At 38.1% G+C, this 25,876-nt stretch overlaps 1 protein-coding gene across 5 annotated transcripts in view; it reads right to left on the reverse strand.

Moving 5' to 3' along the window:
• LOC140482976 (centromere protein F-like) overlaps positions 1-25,876 on the reverse strand; it is a 100,627-nt gene that overhangs the window by 14,830 nt on the left and 59,921 nt on the right. For 3 of the 5 annotated variants that reach the window (XM_072580783.1, XM_072580784.1, XM_072580785.1), the window contains exons 14-20: positions 23,309-23,461; positions 19,964-20,137; positions 16,747-16,884; positions 10,133-10,285; positions 9,519-9,692; positions 1,146-1,298; positions 441-614 (exon numbers count right to left, since the gene is read on the reverse strand). In XM_072580783.1, coding sequence (XP_072436884.1) covers positions 441-614; positions 1,146-1,298; positions 9,519-9,692; positions 10,133-10,285; positions 16,747-16,884; positions 19,964-20,137; positions 23,309-23,461 — 1,119 coding nt within the window. The remainder of the gene's footprint in view (positions 1-440; positions 615-1,145; positions 1,299-9,518; positions 9,693-10,132; positions 10,286-16,746; positions 16,885-19,963; positions 20,138-23,308; positions 23,462-25,876) is intronic. The other 2 variants (XM_072580786.1, XM_072580787.1) reach the window with 2 other exon arrangements.

Consider the following 25,876-nt stretch of genomic DNA (forward strand, 5'->3'; position numbering starts at 1 on the left):
TGAGACTGCTACAATTGAAGCATGACAGGCAACGTACACATCTGGGTGCTTGAAAACAGAGCAATTAAATACTGAAATAATCAGAGGGCAATAAGAAAGAGAAAAAGGTTTCATAATGTTGACTCTCATATTAGAGGAGAGTATTGCAAATATTTGCATATAAAAGGAATTCATATTATGCTTGAGGTCATATTAAATATAACTAAATCACAAATAACCGGCCATTCATCCCATTACGTGTACTAGGCCTTTACCGCTTCCTTTTGTCATGCAACAGTCATTACATTCTAAAGTTAATTCACCATATTATGTGAAACCTGATTAATGTCAATCCGTGTATTCTGCAAGATTCCCAATTCTACACACAAAACTAATTATTTAATTTTTGTCTTAGTGCTGGATGAATCTGTTATCAGCCCCGGTTTGGTACAATATATTACCTGATCTTGTAAACCTTTAAGCACATCTTGATGCTCTTCCTGGATGCACTTTAATCTGTGTTTATGTTCATCTAGATCCTTCTTGAGGACATCAGTGATCTGAAGTTCATTTTGAAAATGTCCAACATTCTTTTCTAACTTGTTTTTTTCTGATTGAGAAATTTCTAGCTGCAACTAAAGTTAAAGGCAATTTTAAAAATGGAGACAAACACATCTAAAATATTACTTCTATTACTATTTTTCATTCTTGTATTGAATCTTCAACTAACTTTTCAAGGAATCAATGAATAATTAGCCTCCATTTGCCTCTATTACAAAAAAAATGCTATTCTGGTTAGATTCAAGACTGCAGTCACAACTAATTTCTTAATACCAGGAAGTGTAGGTGACTAAGTTATCATAAAAATAGTGTCTTTTTTAACTTTACAAAACCCATTCCTACAACCAATACTGCTGTTTTTTCATAAATATTTACTTTGGTCACAGTTTTATAGATAAATACCAAATTGCTTGCACTAAAAAAAAATCCAAACAATCAATACTGCTGTTATTTTAAATATTTACTTTGTCCACAAAACTGTGACCAAATACCAAATTGCTTGCGCTAAAAAAAAATCCAAACTTCTTATACTTTATTGTTAATCACATTGGTGAAAACTTTGATTTTTGCAAATGTCAGATTGCTGGAATTTTATGATACTGAACCTTAAAACTTTCTGTCTGACTTCTCAACTCTTCAAGTTGTGCAGAAATCAAATTCTTCTCCACATCATATTCCTGCTGCATTTTCAGAATCTTTTCATTGGCTATAGTTAAGTCATCCAGCAGTTTACGATTATTCTCTGTCAGATCATTTACCTGAAAGATAGCAATTTCATTGATTACTAAGCATTACAGTTGTTTGATCACTTTACCAAGTGCCAATATCTTGTCATGCATTTGATGTGACAATATCAAAAGTTACCTTGGAAAAAAAAAGTTTCATTTTTAATATTAACATAATTGCTTTAAGACACATTTGATAACAGTGGTCCAGATTTTGCAGCCAGCAATGTAGTGAAATACATGAGCTAGTTGGCTAGAGACTCTCTAGTTCCAGCAGTGCCAGAACACAGTAGTGACCACTGCAGTAAGTACTAGTTCACTGAAAACTGAATACGTCTTTTGACTTTAGGCATTACAAATTCATATTTTCCATCACTAATACAAATGTAATGCCAAGTCAGGGACAGCTCCAGGTGATACAGACATCAATTAAACAGCGTGAATAGTAAACCACATGGAAATTCTCATGGATAATAAAGCTGACAGTAAAATTCATTTGTAATGCCCTCTCAATGATGTTTACAGAAAGCAAAAATACACATTGGAAGCTGAAATATTGGGAAATATTTTATGTTCCGTCACCAGCATATATGAAGTTTAAGAATGAAGTTACATAAAATAAAGCAGCCGGTCAACGCATAACCTTGCTACACACGCTTGACTCGTCTCCCATATGACCATGGGTGGGAAACTGACCACTGCAAAACCTCATTCCACCTCTGTGGCTGTGAAGTATGCACCTGGGGAACAATCAGCCAGTCTAACAGCGGGTAGGAAAGGGGAATACTACCTCTTCTGGTAAGAATCCATGGCCAGCCGGTACCTGCACCCTCATGATGATAAAATCTCATGTCATTAAGGTCACCACCACAGCAGTATTACCGCAGGGAAGCCAGATTTGAAGTCAGCGAGGTGCTAACCAATTTTTCAAACGGCATGAAAGGAATATTTTCCCCTACAAATTCATCCATTATTACTACACTTATATTATTGATAGTACACAAATATAAAATTAATTTTCAATGGGCCAAGTGGTTGTTCAATAATAGTTACAAATATGTATACTATTAAATATACAGTTACATATTATTAGCAAATCAATACCTTTTTCAGACTTTAACAATAACGTTACACAGGAAAAGGGAAGTCCTCATCCTTTCAGTGATTTGTAAAAAAAAATTGTACTGAGTGCTCCAACAACATACAGGAGCAGGGAATCTCTTGACAGCAGCTTTTGGATTTTCGTGTTGAATTGCATATATCTGAAGACCATAATGATGAACACCAACTCTTTCACCATTATTAAATTACTTTATCTCGGAATATAGTCTGGTAGCCGTTCAAAGATCATTATGTGTAACCAGGTATATAGATACATAGGGTGTAGGTTTGCTCACTGAGCTGTAGGTTTGATATCCAGACGTTTCATTACCTGGCTAGGTAACATCATCAGTGGCGACCTCCAAGTGAAGTGAAGCTGTTGTCTCCTGCTTTCTATTTATATGTTTGTCCTGGATGGGGTTCTTGGGGTTTGTGGTGATGTCATTTCCTGTTCATTTTCTGAGGGGTTGATAGACGGTATCTAGATCTGTGTGTTTATTTATGGCGTTGTGGTTGGAGTGCCAGGCCTCTAGGAATTCTCTGGCATGTCTTATATAGATATATTTACAGTATTTACACTGTCATGTTTACCTGATTTTTTATGAAATCAGTGACAGCACTATTTTGCCACCTACATTTAAAAAAAACCAAAGTGCAAAACTGGAAATTTTGTATTAAGTATACAAAAATCAAGAAATACTAAATATTAAGTCAAGAAACAAGAAATGGCCTTCTGCACTTGACAAAACACTATCTATCATTGGTAGAAAAAAAATCAAGCCTTCTCTCAAAATTTTTATTCATTCACAAGATATTATGTTAATCTTCCCTTTAGGCTGCAAGGACTGCTTGTCTCATTCTAGAACAAATAGGCTGTGTGAGACCAATGTTCCCTTTGAGATGCATACATGTATGGAGATACAGCAAAGAACTGCACAATGCAACAAATGTGCCCCAAAACGAAAAAAGACATTTGGGACAACATTCCTGGTAAAGTCAGCATTTATTACCCGTTCCCATATGCCTGTAAATGGGTGACGCTATACCACTTCAAAGGGCAGTTTAAAGCCAACCAAAGTGCAGTAGATCTGAAGTCACATTCTGACCAGATCACAAAAGGTGGCTTTCCTTTCCTAGAATAGGATATAACATATCTTTTTAGGGAAGTCCTGTAGTTATGTGCGCACTATTACTGGTACTACTTTTAAAATTCCAGATTCCTTTCTAATTGAAGCAAAACCCACGGTTTTTCCCAATCATTAGTCTGGACCACTGGACTTTTGATATGGTAGCAAAACCACTCTGCTAGCAATTCCAATGACTTCTTCCTGAAAATTCCATTGCCACACCTCATTCTCTTTTTCAATACAGGTTTAAAATCCAAGGTGGTACTCTCCCATTTTCAGACAAAGTACAAAAGCAGATAAGTTTCGAGGAAGGAAACCTGCAATCTATGATTAAGAGAATGTTCACCATAAGAAAACCCATGAGATCTTCCAAGGAAGTGGCCGGTAAATTACTTGCTGTTGGTCTTTTTATTGGATTTAAGACCCAAGTTGAGACTGTCCTGGCCACCAGCCAAACAGAGCCTGGCAACAGCAGAATTTGGTAGCATCATATTGGAGGCTGTGGCTGCTGCCAGTATAACAGCCCCTACACCCCCAGTTTAGGAAAAGGTGACATTACAGGGAGGTAATGGCCTAGTGGTATTACAACTATATTATTAATCCAGAGATCAGATAAGGTTCTGGAGACCTGGTTTCAAATCCTGCATGGACTATGACATAATCTGAATTCAATAAGAAAATCTAAATGAGAAAATCAATGAGAGTCTAAACTATTGTCAAATGCCAGAAAAACCCAGAAAAACTGCAGTTTTAACCTGGTCTGACCTCCATGTGACTTCAGACCCATAGCAATGTGGTTGACTCTCAACTGCCCTCTGTGCAATTAGAGACGGGCAATAAATGCTGTCCGAGCTAGTGATGCCCACGTCCCATGATTGAATAAAATCTTCTTGGTAGAGGTTGCAGTTACAGAGAGGCAAGGGATTGCTCTCATCAGCGAGCTGACCGTGAAAAATGACATTTGGCCAATTTGACCATAGATTGTGGGACTCCCTCCCACTTCCACACCCAGAAATTTCCCACCCACCCATTCCAGTTAACCAAATGGATAGAGTAACTCTTATTCATTCCTGGAGCTGCCCAGGTAGGTCAAAATCCTTCCACCGTTTTTAATTGACAATTCAGGTTTTACTTGGTAAGAGGGCAAGAATGTGGGTATTAGGCCTTCCAGTTTAGTACTGAAGTGAAACAAAGCTGGTGAGTTTTGGTCCATCACTATACCAGTTAATCAAGTTCCCTTCCTGTCTTAGTACCCAGAAGATTCTGCTCCAAGACTCAGGAGGAGTATGGCATATTTTTCTCTGTTTTAAAATTGTGATTGCAGACACTACCTGGATAGAAGGCTAAGGGTTTCGCCATATTGGCCAACATCTCGTCTTATCAATCTCCAATGTCTCTGTTTAGCTTAGTAATGGGAATGCTTTGTATTTTTGAAGTATTTTCTACATTAATGATGCTCTATCAAAGCAAATGTTCGACATTGTGATTACAATATTGGTCAGAGCATTTGCTCATGCAATTAATGTTTGCTTTGCTTAATTTATGAATATAGAACATAGAAAAATACAGCGCAGTACAGGCCCTTTGGCCCTCGATGTTGCACCGATCCAAGCCCACCTAACCTACACGAGCCCAGTATCCTTCATATGCCTATCCAATGCCCGTTTAAATGCCCATAAAGAGGGAGAGTCCACCACTGCTACTGGCAGGGCATTCCATGAACTCATGACTCGCTGAGTAAAGAATCTACCCCTAACATCTGTCCTATACCTACCACCCCTTAATTTAAAGCTATGCCCCCTCATAATAGCTGACTCCATACATGGAAAAGGGTTCTCATGGTCAACCCTATCTAAACTCCTAATCATCTTGTACACCTCTATCTTCTTTTCTCCAATGAAAACAGCCCCAAGTGCCTCAGCCTTTCCTCATATGATCTTCCTACCATACCAGGCAACATCCTGGTAAACCTCCTCTGCACCCGTTCCAGTGCCTCCACATCCTTCCTATAGTATGGTGACCAAAACTGCACACAATACTCCAGATAAGGCCACACCAGAGTCTTATACAACTGCAACATGACCTCAGGACTCCGGAACTCAATTCTTCTACCAATAAAAGCCAGTACGCTATATGCCTTCTTCACTGCACTATTTACCTGGGTGGCAACTTTCAGAGATCTGTGTACAAGGACACCAAGATCCCTCTGCTCATCCACACTACGAAGTATCCGACCATTAGCCCAGTATCCCATCATTTTGTTACTCATACCAAAGTGAATCACCTCACACTTACCGACATTGAACTCCATTTGCCACCTTTCTGCCCAGCTCTGCAGCTTATCTATATCCCGCTGTAACCTGACACATCCTTCCTCACTGTCAACAACTCCACCGACTTTCATATCATCTGCAAACTTGCTCACCCAACCTTCTAGCCCCTCCTCCAGGTCATTTATAAAAATGACAAACAGCAATGGTCCCAAAACAGATCCATGCGGAACACCGCTAGTAACTGCACTCCAAGATGAACCTTTACCATCAACTACTACCCTGTGTCTTCTTCCAGCCAGCCAATTCCTAATCCAAACCTCCAACTCACCCTCAATACCATACCTCCGTATTTATTTGCAGTAGCCTACCATGGGGAACCTTATCAATGCCTTACTAAAATCCATATACACCACATCTACCGCTTTACTCTCGTCCACCTGCTTAGTCACCTTCGCAAAGAATTCAATAAGGTTTGTGAGGCATGATCTGCCCTTCACAAAACCATGCTGACTATCCTTGATCACATTATTCCTATCCAGATGTTCATAAATCCTATCCCTTACAATTCTCTCTAAGACTTTGCCCACAACAGAAGTGAGGCTCACTGGCCTATAGTTACTAGGGTTATCCCTACTCCCCTTCTTGAACAAGGGAACCACATTTGCTATCCTCCAGTCTTCTGGCACTATTCCTGTAGACAACGAGGACATAAAAATTAAGGCCAATGGCTCTGCAATCTCCTCCCTTGCTTCCCAGAGAATCCTAGGATAAATGCCATCAGGCCCAGGGGACTTATCTATTTTCACCCTTTCCAGAATTTCCAACACCTCTTCCCTACATACCTCAAAGCCGTCCATTCTAATTAATTGTGACTCAGTATTCACATTGGCAACAATGTCCTGTTCCTGAGTGAATACTGACAAAAAGTATTCATTCAGTGTCTCCCCAACCTCTTCAGCCTCCACACGCAACTTCCCACTACTATCCTTGACTGAACCTATTCCTACCCTAGTGATTCTTTTATTCCTGACATACCTACAGAAAGCCTTTGGGTTTTCCCTAATCCTAACAACCAAGGACTTTTCATGTCCCCTCCTTGCTGCTCTTAGCTCTCTCTTCAGATCCTTCCTGGCTACTGTCAATCGCCCCAATTGAACCTTCATGCCTCATCTTTACATAGGCTGCCCTCTTCCCTTTAACAAGGGATTCCAATTCCTTATTAAACCACGGCTCCCTCACACGACCCTTTCCTCCCTGCCTGACAGGTACATACTTATCAAGGGCACTCAATAGTTGCTCCTTGAACAAGCTCCACATATCAATTGCGCCCTTGTCTTGAAGCCTACTTTTCCAAGCCACGCATCCTAAGTCGTGCCTCACCGCATCATAATTTCCCTGCCCCCAGCTATATCTCTTGCCCTGCAATGCACACTTATCCCTCTCCATGACTAGAGTAAAAGTCACCGAATTGTCACTGTCCCCAAAGTGCTCACCTACCTCCAATTCTAACACCTGGCCTAGTTCGTTACCCAGAACCAAATCCAATATGGCCTCACCTCTTGTTGGCCTGTCTACATATTGTGTCAGGAAACCCTCCTTGCACACATTGGACAAACACCGACCCAGCTAACGAACTCGAGCTATAGCTTTCCCGGTCAATATCAGGAAAGTTAAAGTCCCCCATAACAACCACCCTATTACTTTCACTCTTCTCCTGAATCATCCTCGCAATCCTTTCTTCTACATCTCTAGGACTATTAGGAGGCCTGTAGAAACTCCTAACAGGGTGACCGCACCTTTCCTATTCCTAACCTCAGCCCAAACTACCTCAGATGGCGAGTCTTCATCCATCGTCCTTTCCACCGCTGTAATGCTATCTTTGACAAGCAATGCCACACCTCCCCCTCTTTTACCCCCACCTCTGACCCTACTAAAACATTTAAACCCTGGAACCTGCAACAGCCAATCCTGTCCCTGTTCTACCCATGTCTCCGTAATAGCCACAACATCGAAATCCCAGGTACCAACCCACACTGCAAGTTCACCTACCTTATTTCGTATACTTCTTGCATTGAAGTATACACACTTCAAGCCACTTTCCTGTTTACAGGCACCCTCCTTTGAGATTGATGCCATGTTCCTAAACTCCCTACACTCCAGGTCCTGCACCCTAAAGCTACAGTCTAGGTTCCCATGCCCCTGCAGAGTTAGTTTAAACCACCCCACCCCACGAGCACTAGCAAACCTCCCCCCAAGGATACTGGTGCTACGAACTTGCAATTACTTCATGAAGGTTTCCAATTATGACAACTAAATAACATTGAAACCATTGTAAATCTTTCAAAGGCAATGCAAACTTGTTAGCTGGAACACTATTTGTACTAATATTCCACTGCAACATTTTCACTGGGAATCAGTACGTCAATAATGACAAGGTAAATGTAAAGGACTGAAGTTTCACTACAAGTAGGTCAAGTGTCATTTTCAACGAGGTAAAACAATAACTGCAGATGCTGGAAACCAAATTCTGGATTAGTGCTGCTGGAAGAGCACAGCAGTTCAGGCAGCATCCAACGAGCAGCGAAATTGACGTTTCGGGCAAGAGCCCTTCATCAGGAATAAAGGCAGTGAGCCTGAAGCGTGGAGAGATAAGCTAGAGGAGGGTGGGGGTGGGGAGAGAGTAGCATAGAGTAAATGACCTGGGAGTTGCAGTGAGAGAGGGACTCCCTGAGATTCTTGGAGAGAGAGGACTCTTAGGGAGTCCGATAATGTCCTATATTCTATAATGTGCAGTTGTACAAGAACACATCTAGAAACACTATCTGTATGCCATGAAGATATAGAGAAGCTGGTACTTGATAGATTCAACTTTCCATGACCACAGGGTACTTATGGCACGTACTCTCAGATGTTGGCGATTGATGTCAAAGATTGAGGTCTAGAGGAAAAAGCGTAACCATTTGTGACATTCATGACTGTCTAGTGTCTATACGGTAATTGGGTGAGGTGCAATGATGGATTACGTACTCCTCTAAATTGATTTTAAACTTACTAATTTCTGTCTCCGAAGTAAGGCTGCTACAATTGAAGCATGACAGGCAACCTCCACATTTGGGTACTTGAAAATTGAGTAAATAAAAACCGGAATAGTCAGAGAGCAAAAAAAAAGAGAAAAGGATTTCATAATGTTGACTCTCATCTGGGCAGAGAGTACTGCAATTATTTGCATATAAATGGAAGTTGTATTATGCTTACGATCATCTTAAACATAACTAAAAACAGAAACAACCTGCCTTTCATCCCATTACATATAATAGGCCTTTACTTGTACAAAATGGTTCCTTTTTATCATGTGACAGTTGTCATATTCTAAAGTTAATTCACCATATTATGTGAAACAAGGCTATAGACAGTTCTTGTATTTTGCAAGATTTCCAATACTAAACACAAAACTAATTACAGGCATGCCCTGCTTTTTGAAAGTTCATTTTACACCACTTTGCTTTTATGAAAGACCTACATTAGTACCTGTTTTCGCTAACCAAAAGAAATCCAAAGAGCATTTTCATTTTTACACAAAAAAGCAAAATTTATCCCATATAAATGAATGCTTCTTCGCGTTATGCCATTTCAGCTTACGAAAGGTTTCATAAGAACGATCTACTTTCGGATAATGGGGGATACCTGTATTTAGTTTTTGTCACAGTGCTGGATGAATCTGTTATCAGTCCTGGTTAGGTACAGTATATTACCTGATCTTGTAAACCTTTAAGCACAGCTTGATGCTCTTCCTGGATGCACTTTAATCTGTGTTTATGTTCATCTAGATCCTTCTTGAGGACATCAGTGATCTGAAGTTCATTTTGAAAATATCCAACATCCTTTTCTAACTTGTTTTTTTCTGATTGAGAAACTTCTAGCTGCAACTAAAGTTAAAGGCAATTTTAAAAATGGAGACAAACACATCTAAAATATCACTTCTATTACTATTTTTCATTCTTGTATTGAATCTTCAACTAACTTTTCAAGGAATTAATGAATAATTAGCCTCCACTTGCCTCTATTATAAAAAAAATGCTGTTCTTGTTAGATTCAAGACTGCAGTCACAACTAATTTCTTAATACCAAGTGTTGCTGGCTGAGTTATTGTAAAAATAGTATCTTTTTTTTACTTTATAAAACCCATTCCTACAATCAATACTGCTGTTATTTTGTAAATATTTACTTTGGTCACAGTTTTGTGGACAAATACCAAATTGCTTGCGCTAAAAAAAAATCCAAACTTCTTATACTTTATTGTTAATCACATTGGTGAAAACTTTGATTTTTGCAAATGTCAGATTGCTGGAATTTTATGATACTGAACCTTAAAACTTTCTGTCTGACTTCTCAACTCTTCAAGTTGTGCAGAAATCAAATTCTTCTCCACATCATATTCCTGCTGCATTTTCAGAATCTTTTCATTGGCTATAGTTAAGTCATCCAGCAGTTTACGATTATTCTCTGTCAGATCATTTACCTGAAAGATAGCAATTTCATTGATTACTAAGCATTACAGTTGTTTGATCACTTTACCAAGTGCCAATATCTTGTCATGCATTTGATGTGACAATATCAAAAGTTACCTTGGAAAAAAAGTTTCATGTTTCATTTATTATTTATTAAAAAGTTTCATTTATTAACATAATTGCTTTAAGACACATTTGATAACAGTGGTCCAGATTTTGCAGCCAGCAATGTAGTGAAATACATGAGCTAGTTGGCTAGAGACTCTCTAGTTCCAGCAGTGCCAGAACACAGTAGTGACCACTGCAGTAAGTACTAGTTCACTGAAAACTGAATACGTCTTTTGACCCAAGTCATTATGAAGTTCATATTTTCCATCATTAATACAAATGTAATGCCAAGTCAGGGACAACTCCAGGTGATACAGATATCAATTACGCAGCTCGAATAGTCACCACATGGAAATTCTCATGGATGATAAAGCATACACTAAAATTCATTCATAATGCTCTCTCTATGAAAATTACAAAAAGCAATAATACGTACTTGAAGCTGAAATATTACGGTAAGTTTTATGTCCCATCACCAGCATATGTGAAGTTTTTGAGTGAAGTTACATAAAATAAAGCAGCTGGTCAACGCATAACCTTGCTACACACACTTGTCCAGTCTCCCATATGACCATGGGTGGGGTACTAACCACTCCAAAACCTCATTCCACCTCTGTGGCTGTGAAGTATGCACCTGGGGAACAATCAGCTAGTCTAACAGCGGGTAGGAAAGGGGAATACTACCTCTTCTGGTAAGACTCCATGGCCAGCAGGTACCTGCACCCTCATGATGATAAAATCTCAAGTCATTAAGGTCACCACCACAGCAGTATTACCGCAGGGAAGCCAGATTTGAAGTCAGCGAGGTGCCAACCAATTTTTCAAATGGAATGAGAGGAATATTTTCCCCTATGAATTCACAGTATTATTAATAGATTTATATTATTGATAGTACACGAATATAACATTAATTTTCAATGGGCCAAGTGGTTGTTCAATAATAGTTATGAATATGTATACTATTACACAGTTGCATATTATTAGCAAATTGCAACCTTTTTCAGACTTTAACAGTAACATTACAGAGGAAAAGGGAAGTCCTCATCCTTTCAGTGACTGTTAAAAAAAATAATTATACTGTGAGTGCTTCACAACATACAGGAGGAGAGAATCACTTGACAGCAGCTTTTGGATTTTCATGTTTAATTGCATATATCTGAAGACCAGTACTGAACAACAATGAACAATAACTTTTTCACCATTATTAAATTACGTTATCTCAGCAATATGGTCCTGTATCCCTTCAAAGCTCTTGCAATTTGGAATACATGTAAAGCCAATAGCTTACTTTCTGCCAACTATTGTCAACAAAAAAGCTTAGCTTAAAAAGAGAAAAGATGTCTGTGTAGAGTTTGCACATTCTTGCCGTGTCTGTGTGGGTTTCCTCTGAGTGCTCCGGCTCTTTCCCACAGTCCAGAGATGTGCAGGTTAGGTGAATTGGCCATTGTGTTCAGGGATATGTAGGTTAGGTACATTAGTCAGGGGAAATGTAGGGGATTAGTTCTGGGTGGGTTACTCTTAGGAGGGTTAGTGTGGACTTGTTGGGCCGACTGGTCTGTTTCCACACTGTAGGGATTCTATAACTTACAGTTTTCACACCATCATGTTTACCTGATTTTTATGAAATCAGTGACAGCACTATTTTGCCACCTACGTTTAAAAAAAACCAAAGCCAAAAACTGGAAATTTTGTATTAAGTACACAAAAATCAAGAAATACGAAATATTAAGTCAAGGGTCAAGAAATGGCCTTCTGCACTTGACAAAACACTCTCAAACGATCATTGGTAGAAAAAAAAAATCAGGCCTTCTTTCAGTTTTTATTCATTCACAAGATATTTTGTTAATCTTACTTTTAGGCTGCAAGGATCTCATGTCTCATTCTGGAAAAAACAGGCTGTGTGACCAGTGTTCCCTTTGAGATGCATACATGTATGGAGATACAGCAAAGAAATGCACAATGCAACACATGAGCCCCAAAACGAAAAGAGACATTTGGGACAACATTCGTGGTAAAGTCAGCATTTATTACCTGTTCCCATATGCCTGTAAATGATTGACGCTATACCACTTCAAAGGGCAGTTTAAAGCCAACCAAAGTGCAGTAGGTCTGAAGTCACATTCTGACCAGATCACAAGAAGAGTGGCTGATTTCCTTTCCTAGTATAGCATATAGCATATCTTTTTAGGGAAGTCCTGTAGTTATGTGCGCACTATTACCGGTACTACTTTTAAAATTCCAGGTTCCTTTCTAATTGAAGCAAATTCCCCAGTACCCACGGTAGGGTTTGAATTCAATTCTCCCTCCCATTTTCAGACAAAGTCCAAAAGCAGATAAGTTTCAAGGAAGGAAACCTGTAATCTATGATTAAGAGAATGTTCACCATAGGAAACCCCATCAGATCTTACAAGGAAGTGGGCTGTAAAATTACTTGCTGGTGGGCTTTTTATTGGATTTAAGACCCAAGTTGACACTGTCCTGGCCACCAGCCAAACAGAGCCTGGCAACACCAGAATTTGGCAGCATCATGTCAGAGGCTGTGGCTGCTGCCAGTATAACAGCCCCAACACCCCCAGTTTAGGATAAGGTGGCATTACAGGGAGGTAATGGCCTAGTGGTATTACAACTATATTATTAATCCAGAGATCAGATAAGATTCTGGAGTCTTAAATAACAGTTTAGACTCTCAATTTCAGATATTTTTATTGAATTCAGATTCTGTCATAATCCATGGCAGGATTTGAAACCAGGCCTGAATTTAAACAAAGCTGGTGAGTGTTCGTCCATCACTATTCCAGTTAATCAAATTCTCTTCCTGCCTTAGCACCCAGAAGATTCTGCTGCAAGACTCAGAAGGAGTATGGCATATATTTCTCTGTTTTAAAATGTGATTGCAGACACTATCTGGATAGAAGGCTAAGGGTTTCACTATATTGGCCAACATCTCATCTTATCAATCTCCAATTTCTCTGTTTAACTTAGTATTTTTGAAGTATTTTTGAAGTATTTTGGGGTATTTTCTATATTAATGATGATATATTGATGCAAATTTTCAACACTCTGATAGCAATATTAGTCATAGCATTTGCTCATGCAATTAATGTTTGCTTTGCTATGAATTTGGGAGTTCAGTTCGTCGTCACTGGGAATCAGTACATCAATAATGACGAGGCAAACATAAAGGAGTGAAATTTTACTACAAGTAGGTCAAGTGTCATTTTCGTCAAGTTTCATGGATGCTTTCTCTCTAGGCCTAGCAGTTTTTTCTCAGATGATTACCACAAACACACCTCATTATGTAAGTACTGCTAAGCAAATACTCACTCCTTGGGATCCTTTGCATTGGTGCCATTTTTGAACCACAGCCATGTCCCCAGTCAAATGCTGGTAGACTTGATTTGCCCTTCACCACATGCTGTGGGACTGCATCGACAATCCAACATTTCTCATGCCACATACATGGCACAGCTGACATATCACTGCACAATTATACATTCCTGCACTTGTTACTTTTTAAGCATCAATTCATAAAGCCACAGCCCATCTTACAAAGTGATCTCAGTCACTGCTACTCTTTCTCAATGCACAATCCCCCACGCTGCACTGCAATGAAAAATGCCAGTGCACTTCAAAGTGCAGCACTGCAGTGCAGGTGCAAACTGTAAAGAGATTGGACATTCTGCTAGAAGTTGCATTCTGTTAATGCAAATTCGCTGTAGTGATTGACAAGTTGGGGACAATGTTCCTAAAGTGTGAACTTTTAAAATGTGTTAGCTGTGATGCAATTACATCGCCAACACTTTAAGCACTGGTTCTAAAGCACGATAACGCCAGGTTGCACAAGAACACAACCATCACAATGTAGAAAAACCACCTGTACGCTATGAAGATATAGAGAAGCTGCTACTTGATGGCTTCAGTTCTCCATTAACATAGAGTATTCATGATGCGTACTCTGAGATTGATGTCCAAGATGGAGGTCCAGAGGAAAAAGCATACCCGTTGTGACATTCATGTCTGTCTAGTGTCTATATGGCAAATGGGAAAATAGGAGACTGCATACTAATGAGGCATGATTACATAGTAAGGAGGGTCAGAATATTGTCTTGACATTCAGCATTTGGTTAGAAAATCTGACCTATTAGTCTCAAACTAAAAATCATCTCACTTAATTTTCTCAAATTTCTCACCAAATCCCACATCCTTCAGGGCCTGGAAAGATTCCACACAAATTGCATCAAAGTAAATGCATCAAAGATCTACAAAAATAAATCTTCCTTGTAAATTGATTAACGTAGTATGATAGGTCTAGAATAATTAAATAGGCTGCATACTCAGCCCCATAACTGTACTCCTTATACACTCATGAGTGTGGCCAAATTCAGCTCTAACTCCATTTTTAAATTTGTTGCTGACACCACCACGGTGGGTTGGATCTCAAACAACGACGAGCCAAACTACAGGAAAGAGATAGAAGAGTTTAGTGTAAAGACAACAATCTCTTCCTCAATGTCAGTAAAGCGAAGGAGCTGGTCATCAACTTCAGGAAACGGAGTGAAGGACACATCCAACAATATTGATGGTGATGATGTGAAGGTAGTCGAGAGCTTCAAGATCGTAGGAGTAAAATATCATCAACAATCTGTCCTGCTTCATCCACATCGATGCTTACAGTCAAGAAAGCACACCAACATCTCTACATCCTCAGAAGGCTAAGGAAATTCGCAAGTCCACCGTGACTCTTACCAATTTTTATTAATAGCATCTTATCCGAATGCATCACAGCTTGGCATGGCAATTGCTCTGCCCAAGACCACAAAAAATCACCGAGAGTTGTAAATGTAGACCAATCAATTAAGGAAACCACCCTTCCATCCATTTACTCCGTCTATACTTCTCACTTCCTCAGGAAAGCAGATAACATAATCAAAGACCCATTCCACCCCAGTTATACTGTCTTGCACCCTCTTCCATTGGGCAGAAGATACAGAAGTTTGAAAACACATACCAACAGATTCAAGAACAGCTTCTTCCCTGCTATTATCAGACATATGAATAGACCTCTCATACATGAGAATTGATCTTTCTCTGCACCTTCTCTGTGGCTGTAACATTATATTTTATGTTTTGTTCTATTATCCTAATGTACTTATGCAAAGTATGATTTGTCTAGATAGCATGCAACACAATTTTTTTCATTGTATCTTGGTACATGTGACAATAATAATAAATCAAATCAATAGGGTAAATCATAATGGAATTACTGCTCTGATCCAAGTTTGGGAGTTAAAGAAACATGGGAACAGCAATATGTCATTCAGTCCTTGACGCAAATTCCACCAATGAGATCATTGCTAATCTGTGGCCAATCTATTTCCAAATACCTGACTTTGGCCCATACCTGCTGATACTTTTGCTTAACAAAAATTTATCTATCTCAGATTTAAATTAACTTCTGATCTCATACCAAGTGTGGACTGTGAAAGAGAGTTCCAGACCTCTACCACCCTGTGTATGTAGAACGTATATACTTTCTAACATCTTTCCTCAATGATCTTACCCTAATTTGTAGACTATGCCCCTAGTTTTAGAATCTCCAGTGGAAATAGTTTATTTTTACCTTGTCTTTTCCTGTTAATAGCTTGAAGATTCCAATCAAATCATCTGCTAACTTTCTAAATTCTAGAGAAAACAGACTTAATTTATACAATCTCTCCTTATAACTTAATCCTTGAAGTCCAAGTACCATTCTTCTAAAACTACAGTAGTCCCTCCAAGGACAAGGTATCTAAGATATCTTCCCAAGGTGTGGTGCCAAGATCTGCTGAACAAAAGGAAGTGAAGATAAGACAAAGACAGTTTATCTAAACTATAATTTAAAACTGAAATGGAGGCTTGTGTATGTAATGCTACCAATCTGTTAATTGCCTAGTTCAATATGTAATTAACACAAATCTGCTGAATGTCTACTTTAAATGTTGCAATGTACTAGGAATATGAGGAAGAGTTAGCCAAACTTGGTGCACTACAGCGAAGGCACTGGATGTGTGTGGGGATTGCTGCACTGAAGGGATTGTTTTACACACAAAACATCACCATATAAGTTTATAAAGGATTGAGATGAATGTGGTTAGAAATCCAATATGCTAGGTTTATAATTTATTTTACCAAAAATTGAGAGGAATATCTAGTTTATATTGTACTCTTTGGCTAACTATCACAGTTTGAAATGGACACGTGCACAAGTGAAAGACATTTAGAATTTGTGCACGATAAAAGCCATGGTCAATTTAACCTCTCCTAACGGTGTTCAATTTACATTAAGCGACATATGTTGCATGTGGCCAGATTCCACTATGTTTACCTTGCAGATGGCATCCTTAAAGGCAACATTGATTTCTTCCTTTGCAGCCTTTATCTTTTTGATTTCCATGTCTTGTGCAGTAAACTGTAATTCCATTTCGACCATTTTCTTTTGGTATGACTGTACTTGAACTTCATGCTAACAAATTAAAGACAGCACTTGATAAGGAAATATTTGTCAAATTAAGTATGTACAAAGTACTCTGACATTAATACTAATGGCCGATAAGGTAAAATAAAAAAATACTAGCCAACAAGCATTTGATCTCCGAAAAGTCCAAAACATGTCAAATGATTATTACAATCAAATTGCAACAAATTTCAATGAATGATTTACATCAGTCTAACTTTGACGAATAATTAGCTAAAAATAAATATTATCTCTCACAAAACCGTTTATTCAATGTTCTATTTAGGAAAAGTATTTTTCTTTTACTGTCCTTACCAACGAAAAACATATTTATTTTCTTAGAGAACTCAGAATTCATCTTCTAGAAGGAAGCAGCTTGTTCACTTCATTTCAAAGAATGATAAATAACAACAAAACTGTATGCAGGAGCAATATTATTTCAAAGAATTTCTCAAATAAATACTTAAAATCCAAGCAATCTGAAGCAGCATTTTGATTAGATTAGATTCCCTACAGTGTGGAAACAGGCCCGTCAAATTTAATTCAGATTATTCATGGCTAACTAACTAGTCAGGTATAAGCAGGGAATGAAAACGCTCTACATATCACAAATAAAGAGGCAAAACAATAAACTTTCAGTCTGCATGGCTAAAGAAGAACAAATATGAAAGAAGTGTATTCATCTGACAAATGGAAGGCAAGCTTATTGCTGAACCTGCAAAGTTTGAGAGGCATTTTTAAAACCTTGACATCATTCTATTGCGTTCAAAGTTTCAGGAACAGCAAATAATTCACTCCCTTGCTGATTCATTCCACAGTGTGGAATGCAGATTCATACTCATTGTATTCAAACAAATAATTTTAATTCCAGAAGTGAATTAAAATCTTATGCCCAAAGACTATATTCAACAAGTACAGTAATAAGCATAGTCTCTTCACAATGTGCAAGATTCCCTGGCATCCCTACCCCAGCTAAGGGAATGGGGTAAAGATTGCCAAGATGATCGCTAATTAGCTATTAATGGACTTGAGGTAGACGACCTTTACCTCGGGACAGCAAGTCCTGTCTAACTTGGAAGGCAACTAGAGATCAGCAGCTCCCAAGATTTTCATCAGAATCATGCAATGTTGGATCAGAATTTGTACATTTGGAAATCTTGTCAATTGTTAAGATGGCAGGAACTTCTCGGATGGACAGATGATGGTAAACCTCTCAGATGGTAAAAATGATGGACAGCCGAAGTTTGAGAGGCCATTAAGGGAGACTATTGTATGGAGAAATATAATTTTGGGAGGGGCACTCAAGATGGAATCAAGGAGCCCAATTAAGGAGGATAATCCACTGCTCATCATCAGCTCTTGCAGGGAATCTGCTGGACCATTTCAGTGGGGGCCTCTTCTGCTGTTGGTTGATGCTCCAATCCTTAAAACCTTTTTGACAGGGAAGCATAAAATCTATTTCCAACCATGACCCATGCAATTGTACCTTGCAGCTTCTCGCATGGTCAAACAGAAAAGTACCCATAAATCAAAAAGATATATGAACACACAAGTGGTGGACTGAAAGTACCTTGGATCACGCAGCTGCTCCTGAGACTCAGGCTTATTTCTAGATTTATTTCTAGATTTCTTACAGTTATTAAGAAATACTTGGAGGGAGATGGGCCAAGCCCAGGTAGGTGGGGCTAGTTTATTTTGGGATTGTGTTTGGCATAGACTGGTTGGACCAATGAGTCTGTTTCTGTGCCATATGACTCCATGAGAATAAATATTGGCCTGGAAACAGGGAAAGCTCCAACTTCTCATAAGAGTGTCACGAGATCTCATCCTCTCCAACAAAGGACTGAATAGGCCTCTGAATTAACTTATCTGTGCATAGTTTCCTCCATACTCTACCAAGGTGCCAGCCTGGATTATGTGCTATGGGTTCAAAATCAAACTTAGATTTGGAGTTTACTATTGAGCCACAAAAAGAAAAGTACATGTCAGAGAAGAAGGACAATTAAAGACTGGAACACTCTGGCTGTAAATAGAAGAAGGAAGAAATTCGATAACATTGACCTTCAACTTCATTATTCTGAAGAAGAGTAGTTTCCAAGTATTATGGTGTCTGGTGGAACGACACAGGGCAAACCCTCCTGCTTAATTTAAAACCAGCAACACCAAAAGATTTATCCCGTACAGTAATCTGTAAAGAGCGAGTGGCCAAGAACTATTTAAAGTAAAAATTAACTACTTTATTCCTTAAAGTATAACAGAGAATAATGAACTAAACACTATTTACAATTTATTTCTATAACTTATCTTTTAGCTTCCCTTCTATAATACTAGTCCAATAAAACTCACAATTAAAAATTTACAAAACAATACTTCTTATCTCAAAACCAGGCAGCTGTAGGTTCTTGTCTTCGGATCTTCCAGTGTCTTCTTTTCTCCTTGTTAGGAAGTTCGGCATTACAGGTACTGATTGAAAAGGGACTTTTAAGAGAACTATTTTTAGATCGTCTGGTTACATGCTGGGGCTTATCAGTTCTCCTCTCAGCTGTTCAATTTTTCCCAGTCTTATACACCAGAGCATTGGATTGTGTCATTGTCTTTTAAGATTGTCAATATACTCAATTCAAACATAATTTGAGTTTGATATATTTCAGGTATATAACTGATTGACCAAATTCAAATTTGTTTTTGTCACCAAGCAACGAAATAATCAAGTGGTTCGACTCAGTGTTACATTGTTACCATTTTTGAGTACACTTGGTGCTGGGTCCGGTAGTTCTGCTGCTTTTAACTCTCTTAAAGGTATACCCACATCTTCATAACACTGGAGTCATCTGAAATCATCATTATATTTGATAGCAACCAATCATTCCTCTCATTACATTTAATAGGACTTTGCTCATACATATTAGTTCACATTTTGAATCTGACAGTATTTATGTTCTAAAGGCAATTTGAGATGTTAAGCACTGGGATGATCAGAAAGGGGTTATATTTTGAAAGGTTTCCAACTCTGAACACAAAATTAATAGTCTGAGCTTTATCTTAGCACTGAATCTTTTATCAAACCTAATTTGGTGCAATAAGTTACCTGATCTTGTAAATCTTTAAGCACAGCTTGATGTTCTCCTTGAATGCATTTTAGTCTTTGTTCATGTTCATCTAGTTCCTTTTTCAGGACATCAGTGATCTGTAGTTCATTCTGAAAATATTCAACATCCTTTTCTAACTTGCATTTTTCTGATTCACAGATTTCTAGCTGCAACTAGAGATAAAATCAATTTTAGAATGAAAAGAATCACATTGAAATCACCACGTCCAAACTAACATCCACATTATTTTCTATTATTATAGCTCATATTTTATTACAAAAAACAACAGGATGTTTTTCTCCTCAATATATCTCTCTGTTACAAAAAAATAGGAATGCTGTTCATGTTAAAGACCATGGTCACAAAGCTTTCTTGTTTCCCTAAATGTATGGCATGGCTAATTTATCATAAAAATAAAGCACCTTAAAAACAAAGCACCTGTATTATAATACTTGTGCTCATTTATCTATTTTGAATAGAAAAAAATAAATTTGCAAATAGGGCTCAAATTTTACTTCCAAAGTTGGAAAATTCCTGATTCTCCAAACCAAACTTAGGAGGAAACCACCTGGAAGCTTTGAATTTCACTCTGGGTGAGCAGATGTTTAACAGAAATCGAGCTCACCTCCCCTGAAAAATAGTGCAGAGGCGGCCATAGCAATGTGAATACTAGATGCATAGAAAAAATCCAATTAAAAAAGAAGACAAAAAAAACAGTCTGTTCACCCTTCACATCTCCACATTCTCTATCCATAACAACTCATGCCCCACCACACCACTGCCTGTTGTACTCCCCAAGCAAACTTATGCCCCTACCCACCCTACAATGACCCCTCACCCCCCCGTGAGAATCCATGCCTCTCTGCCCAGTTTTCATGACCCTTATATCAACCTACAGCCAATCATAAACACACTTGCCTTGACATCCTCCATTGCCAACCCCAGTATCCACCACAGGCATACCTCAGGAGTCATACTGAATTCAAATAAAGTTCTAAGCTTTTCTTATAGACAATCAATGATAAAATCTCATTCATTACGTTCAAATGATTTAAACTACCTTTCAAAATCACACATTTCATTCAAGTACATAATTTTTTTATCAGAATATAAAAATGTATAAAAACACTTGCACTCATAACCCTGCATATAAAAACTTTTGAACAATCAAACAGTGAACTGACAGACACCAAACCTTAATAATGATAATCAGTTATGAAGCACGAAACTTTAAAAATCTTTCAGATTTATGCCAACACAGTGTTAAAGCAAGCACTCATTTTTATTTTAAAATTGCAGATGCTTCAATTTAAAGAGAATTTAAACAGCTTGATAGCTTAAATAGTTTATCCACTCTTTATACTTTCATATCTACTTTTAACAATCCAAAAAGGGAGTTAACTTTTCTCAAAGGTATTCCTGATCCCTTATCTGTTTAAAAGGATACCCACTTCCCAAAGAACTCCAATAAGTTAGATCTTCTCCTGAAAGGTATGAAGCTTAAGTTACATTACAGAAAACTGGGTGGCAAAAATAACATTTGAGTGAAGACATTTTCCACAACGTCTTTGTGTGTGAGACTTTGAGTGAGCACTGTAGCATTAAATGCCAGAATGAACTTGCAAATAAACAATCTTATCGCTCTAAACACACAAAAAGTTTGCTGCTGGTTCTCAAATTATCCTCACATGGGGTTTAAAAATGTGAGCACTTTCCTTTCAAAAGATTATTAATTATAGACCGTTTGGAAATTGGATGAGAATTTTCTCTCATCCTATCTACAATAGTGTAGCTAAATAGCTTCACATAACATATATTTGGAACTTTTGTGCTCCATGGCTTTCCATGGTTAGCAGCTTCAGTAAACTATGGATGTGCAAAGTACAACTCAATCACAGTCTCCTCCGCCCTTCTACAGAGAAATTAGTGGATGATGAGTTTGGGGATGAGACTTTTGAAATGGGGCCATGTTGGAGAACCTCTTGAGCCAAAAATACTTTTGTTCTTATGCCCAATAAAGATGTCATATTCCAAATTTTCAATGAACAAACTTAACTAATGTCAATTTCAAGAAATCCACATTTCCTTTAACACGTGGACAATGAGCTGGAAAGAAGGAGTGAGATTAGAAATTTCTTCACTCAGAGTAGTGAGCCTGGGGAATTCTCTGCACAGGAATCTGCTCAGGCCAAAACATTGGATGTTTTTAAGAAGGAATTAGATATAGTTCCTCGGGCTACAGTGATCAAAGGGAATGAAAGTGGGAACAGAATTCCAAGGTGAATAATCAGCCACAATCATACTGAATGACGGGGCAAGCTTGAACACCTAAATGGCCTACTCCTATTCTCTGTTTCTATGGTCATCAAAGGTCAGATCATCTAGCTTGTATATTTAAAAACTGACTTACCGTCCAACAGAAAAAATCAACATCTGAAATGAAAAGATATTAACCACACATATTCTGAAAACATAAAAAAAATTCCCAAATTGAATGGGTCTGCTTTGAAACAAAGGATGTGATCAACATAATGTCCCTTGGGATGTGTCTATAAAACAAAATGTGGTTAATCAACCAAATACCTCACTATATTTAAGAAAGAAACTGAAGTTGTGAGAAGTCACATAATAAGGAAGCTATGTTTGTCCTTTTTCAATTTTTAAAGGCTGACTGCAGAACATAAGATACGGCAAGAGCAGAAAGGCATCTGTTCTTCCTTTATGGGTCCACTAATCCAGCAAATTGACCCCAGTAAAAAGACTACAAGCAACTAACTTTATGACATGCAGAAAGTCCATCCCTTCGAGAGAATCCTGAAACGAATTTGGAATGCGGCTTCAGCTGTTGAATTCACCTAAACTACGCTTTAGGAATGAAGGCGTCTTCCTCATCAGGCCTGCAACATGTGTTTTCCAGAATAAGAAAATCATGTGAATAATTAACTATTCTTTTGCTGATAACCTGTAAAAACGCAATATTCTCATCAACTGCATTCTCTTTGTGTGTGAGACTTTGAGTGAGCACTGTAGCATTAAATGCCAGAATGAACTTGCAAATAAACAATCTTATAGCTCTAAACACAAAAAGTTTGCTGCTAGTTCTCAAATTATCCTCACATGGGGTTTACAAACATGAGCACTTTCCTTTCAAAAGATTATTAATTATAGAGAGTTTGGAAGAGAATAGGGGCTTCAGCAATTTTCTCTCATCCTATCTGCAATAGTGTAGCTAAATAGCTTCACATAAAATATATTTGGAACTTTTATGCTTTTTGCTGATTGAAATCGTAAAATCTTTGACCTTTGGCAAATGAGAAATTCTTGGACTTTTTCTTATACTGAACCTTAATGCTTTCTGTCTGATTCCTGAATTCTTCAAGTTGTGCTGAGATCAAATTCTTCTCTGCATCAAATTCCTGCTGCATTTTCTGAACCTTTTCACTGGCCACGGACAAATCATCTTGCAGCTTACAGTTATTCTCTGTAAGATCATGAACCTACAAGACATGATGGTTCATTATTAAACTAATGTTGGAGCATTTCAAGAAGATTATTGATTGGATTTCCAAGTGATAATATATTAATGATACAAAATGTAAATACACAAAAGGTTAACTTGGAAAGGATGATCTGCACCAATATCAAAATTGTTGAGAAAGGATATATTTTGTTGAAGACATGCTGTTTGATATGGCACTTATTTAAGTGATGGCCAAAATGTTATTTTGGCTTGGCAAGACCATTCTGTTAATTGTGAACACCTCTTATGTTGCATCTGCCTGGTGGCATTGTGAAACAGTTAACTTCACCATTGATCAAATTTCAAATCACTAGGCATCTACTAACAATCGATATTACCAGGGCAGAATGGACCATGGAGCAGCATGTCCTGGCAAGCCGAAAGGATCACCTCAGCAAACCCTGTGGACAGAGACGATTAAACCAACTTCCCAAACTTTTTCTCCATCCATTACACCAATTTATTTTGCGTGTATCTGTAATGTGTGTGTATCCAGAGTTTTAAAAGATAACTAGACTTTTACCAGTAGAGTTATATATAGACAGTTCATAGTTGTTCACCTATACCTAGAATCTATTTTCAATAGTAATTTTTGTTAAATACAGAATCCTGACTGTGCTTTTTGTCAATCTAAGTCTAAAAAGAGATGTAATTTGAAAAATTTTGGGCATTTTGATAAGATTTTTTATTCCTGCAGGAATATCGGCCTTGATTTCCAGCATGCTACTCCAATGATTTGTGATAATATTAAAAATAACAGGATTAATCTAATGCAAAAATAAGGCATTTCACAGTATATAATTAGTTTTCCAGGGCAAACAGTATATACAGCACTAGTTATTAGTCAGTACATTACTAACCTAATAAACCTGTTTGTAGATGTTATTGCACACCCTCTGAAGCAGGTGGAACTTGAACATAGGTCTGCTGGTTCAGAGGTTGAGACACAACCACTATGCCACAAGAGCCCCACTTTAATAGGGTATCCTGTGAAGGATTAGGGGAAAAATGAGCAGACTTTTTTTGATTTCCACATTTAACAGTAACGTGGAACACAGAAGCAACTGTCAGTCTTACAAGGCAATGATGGCAAGTGGCAACAGTTTTGAAGACAATACAATTGAAATATCTGGGCTAATAAATTCCTGTTCCCATTCTAAAAACCGGCAAATTAGAAAACATATAAAACTAATTCCTTAATCTTTGCCTGTCATATAGAGAAAATTAAGGCTTAAAAACAGGTGAAGAAAAGGATGAATGAACTTCTTTTACATTTCACAAAACAGTTAAATGGGAACTTTGACTGTATTGATCTGTTTTGCATAAGGTCAATAATGGCATTGGATTTTTTATGTTCACTCATGGTTAAAAAGTAAACTATGTTACAAACTGCACATTCCATTTTCACATAGTCAGGGAACAACAAATGATCTCATGCATCTCTCAAAATTATTTGAGCATGGGTTGGAACTTACCAATTTCTTTTAAACTGTAGGATAACATGTTAAGTGGCGAGTAACATGCCACTCCAAACTGGTGAGGTAACGCAGAGTGCCTGCCATTCAGCTCACTAAAGCAAATGAGGGTGAGGATCTCACCCAATCACAGGCCTTTACACTATTGACCAGCAATGAAAAGATAGATTTTGTTTTCTTCTTGTGGGGCAGGGTATGGAGAGAGGGGGTTTTGAGCAAGGGAAGGCAAATGGCTTTCAGAAACCATTCCTTTGTCAGCCATCATGTCTCCAACTGACCCCAGATTAGGGCAATAGGAGGCTCCCCACCAAATCAGTGAACAGGTTGCCATAATTTCTCAGTTAGGAAGGCAGCTGATGGAGGTGGCATGTTGAAGCCCTTAATTGCGAGTAAAAGAAAGCTAGCCATGGACCTTCTTTCTGATCTCACAGAGGTAGCTAGAAGGGGTTGGGTTTCCAGGGCACAGGCGAACAATTATCTCCCCTTCTCATCATCTCTAGCAAGGGGAAAATCTGTCCATTAAGTACTCAGCTACCTAGATGCCCTCTCGAAATTTCCACCACTAACCTGTGTTCTTTCTCTTTCTCCCCTTTTAAAAACTACACTAATAAATTAATGATCATAGGGGTACAGAGTATATTTCCTGGTGTCTAAATGATATGGGCAGGGGTACCCCAAGATTGCAAGGTCTACAGCCTTATTATGATGACCAATTTCTAGTCCTGTTTAATTGATCACCCTCTTAATCAAGTCAAATCACCCTCTCATCAGTCAAAGTATTGAGTACGGGAATTGGGATGTCATGTTACAGTTGTACAAGGCATTGGTAAGGCTACATTTGGAATACTGGGTACAAGTGTGGTTGCACTGCTAATAGGAAGGATGTTATTAAACTGGAAAGGGTGTAAAAAAGATTT

This window comes from Chiloscyllium punctatum, chromosome 11 (genome assembly GCF_047496795.1).
Source record: "Chiloscyllium punctatum isolate Juve2018m chromosome 11, sChiPun1.3, whole genome shotgun sequence".
NCBI lineage: Eukaryota > Metazoa > Chordata > Chondrichthyes > Orectolobiformes > Hemiscylliidae > Chiloscyllium > Chiloscyllium punctatum.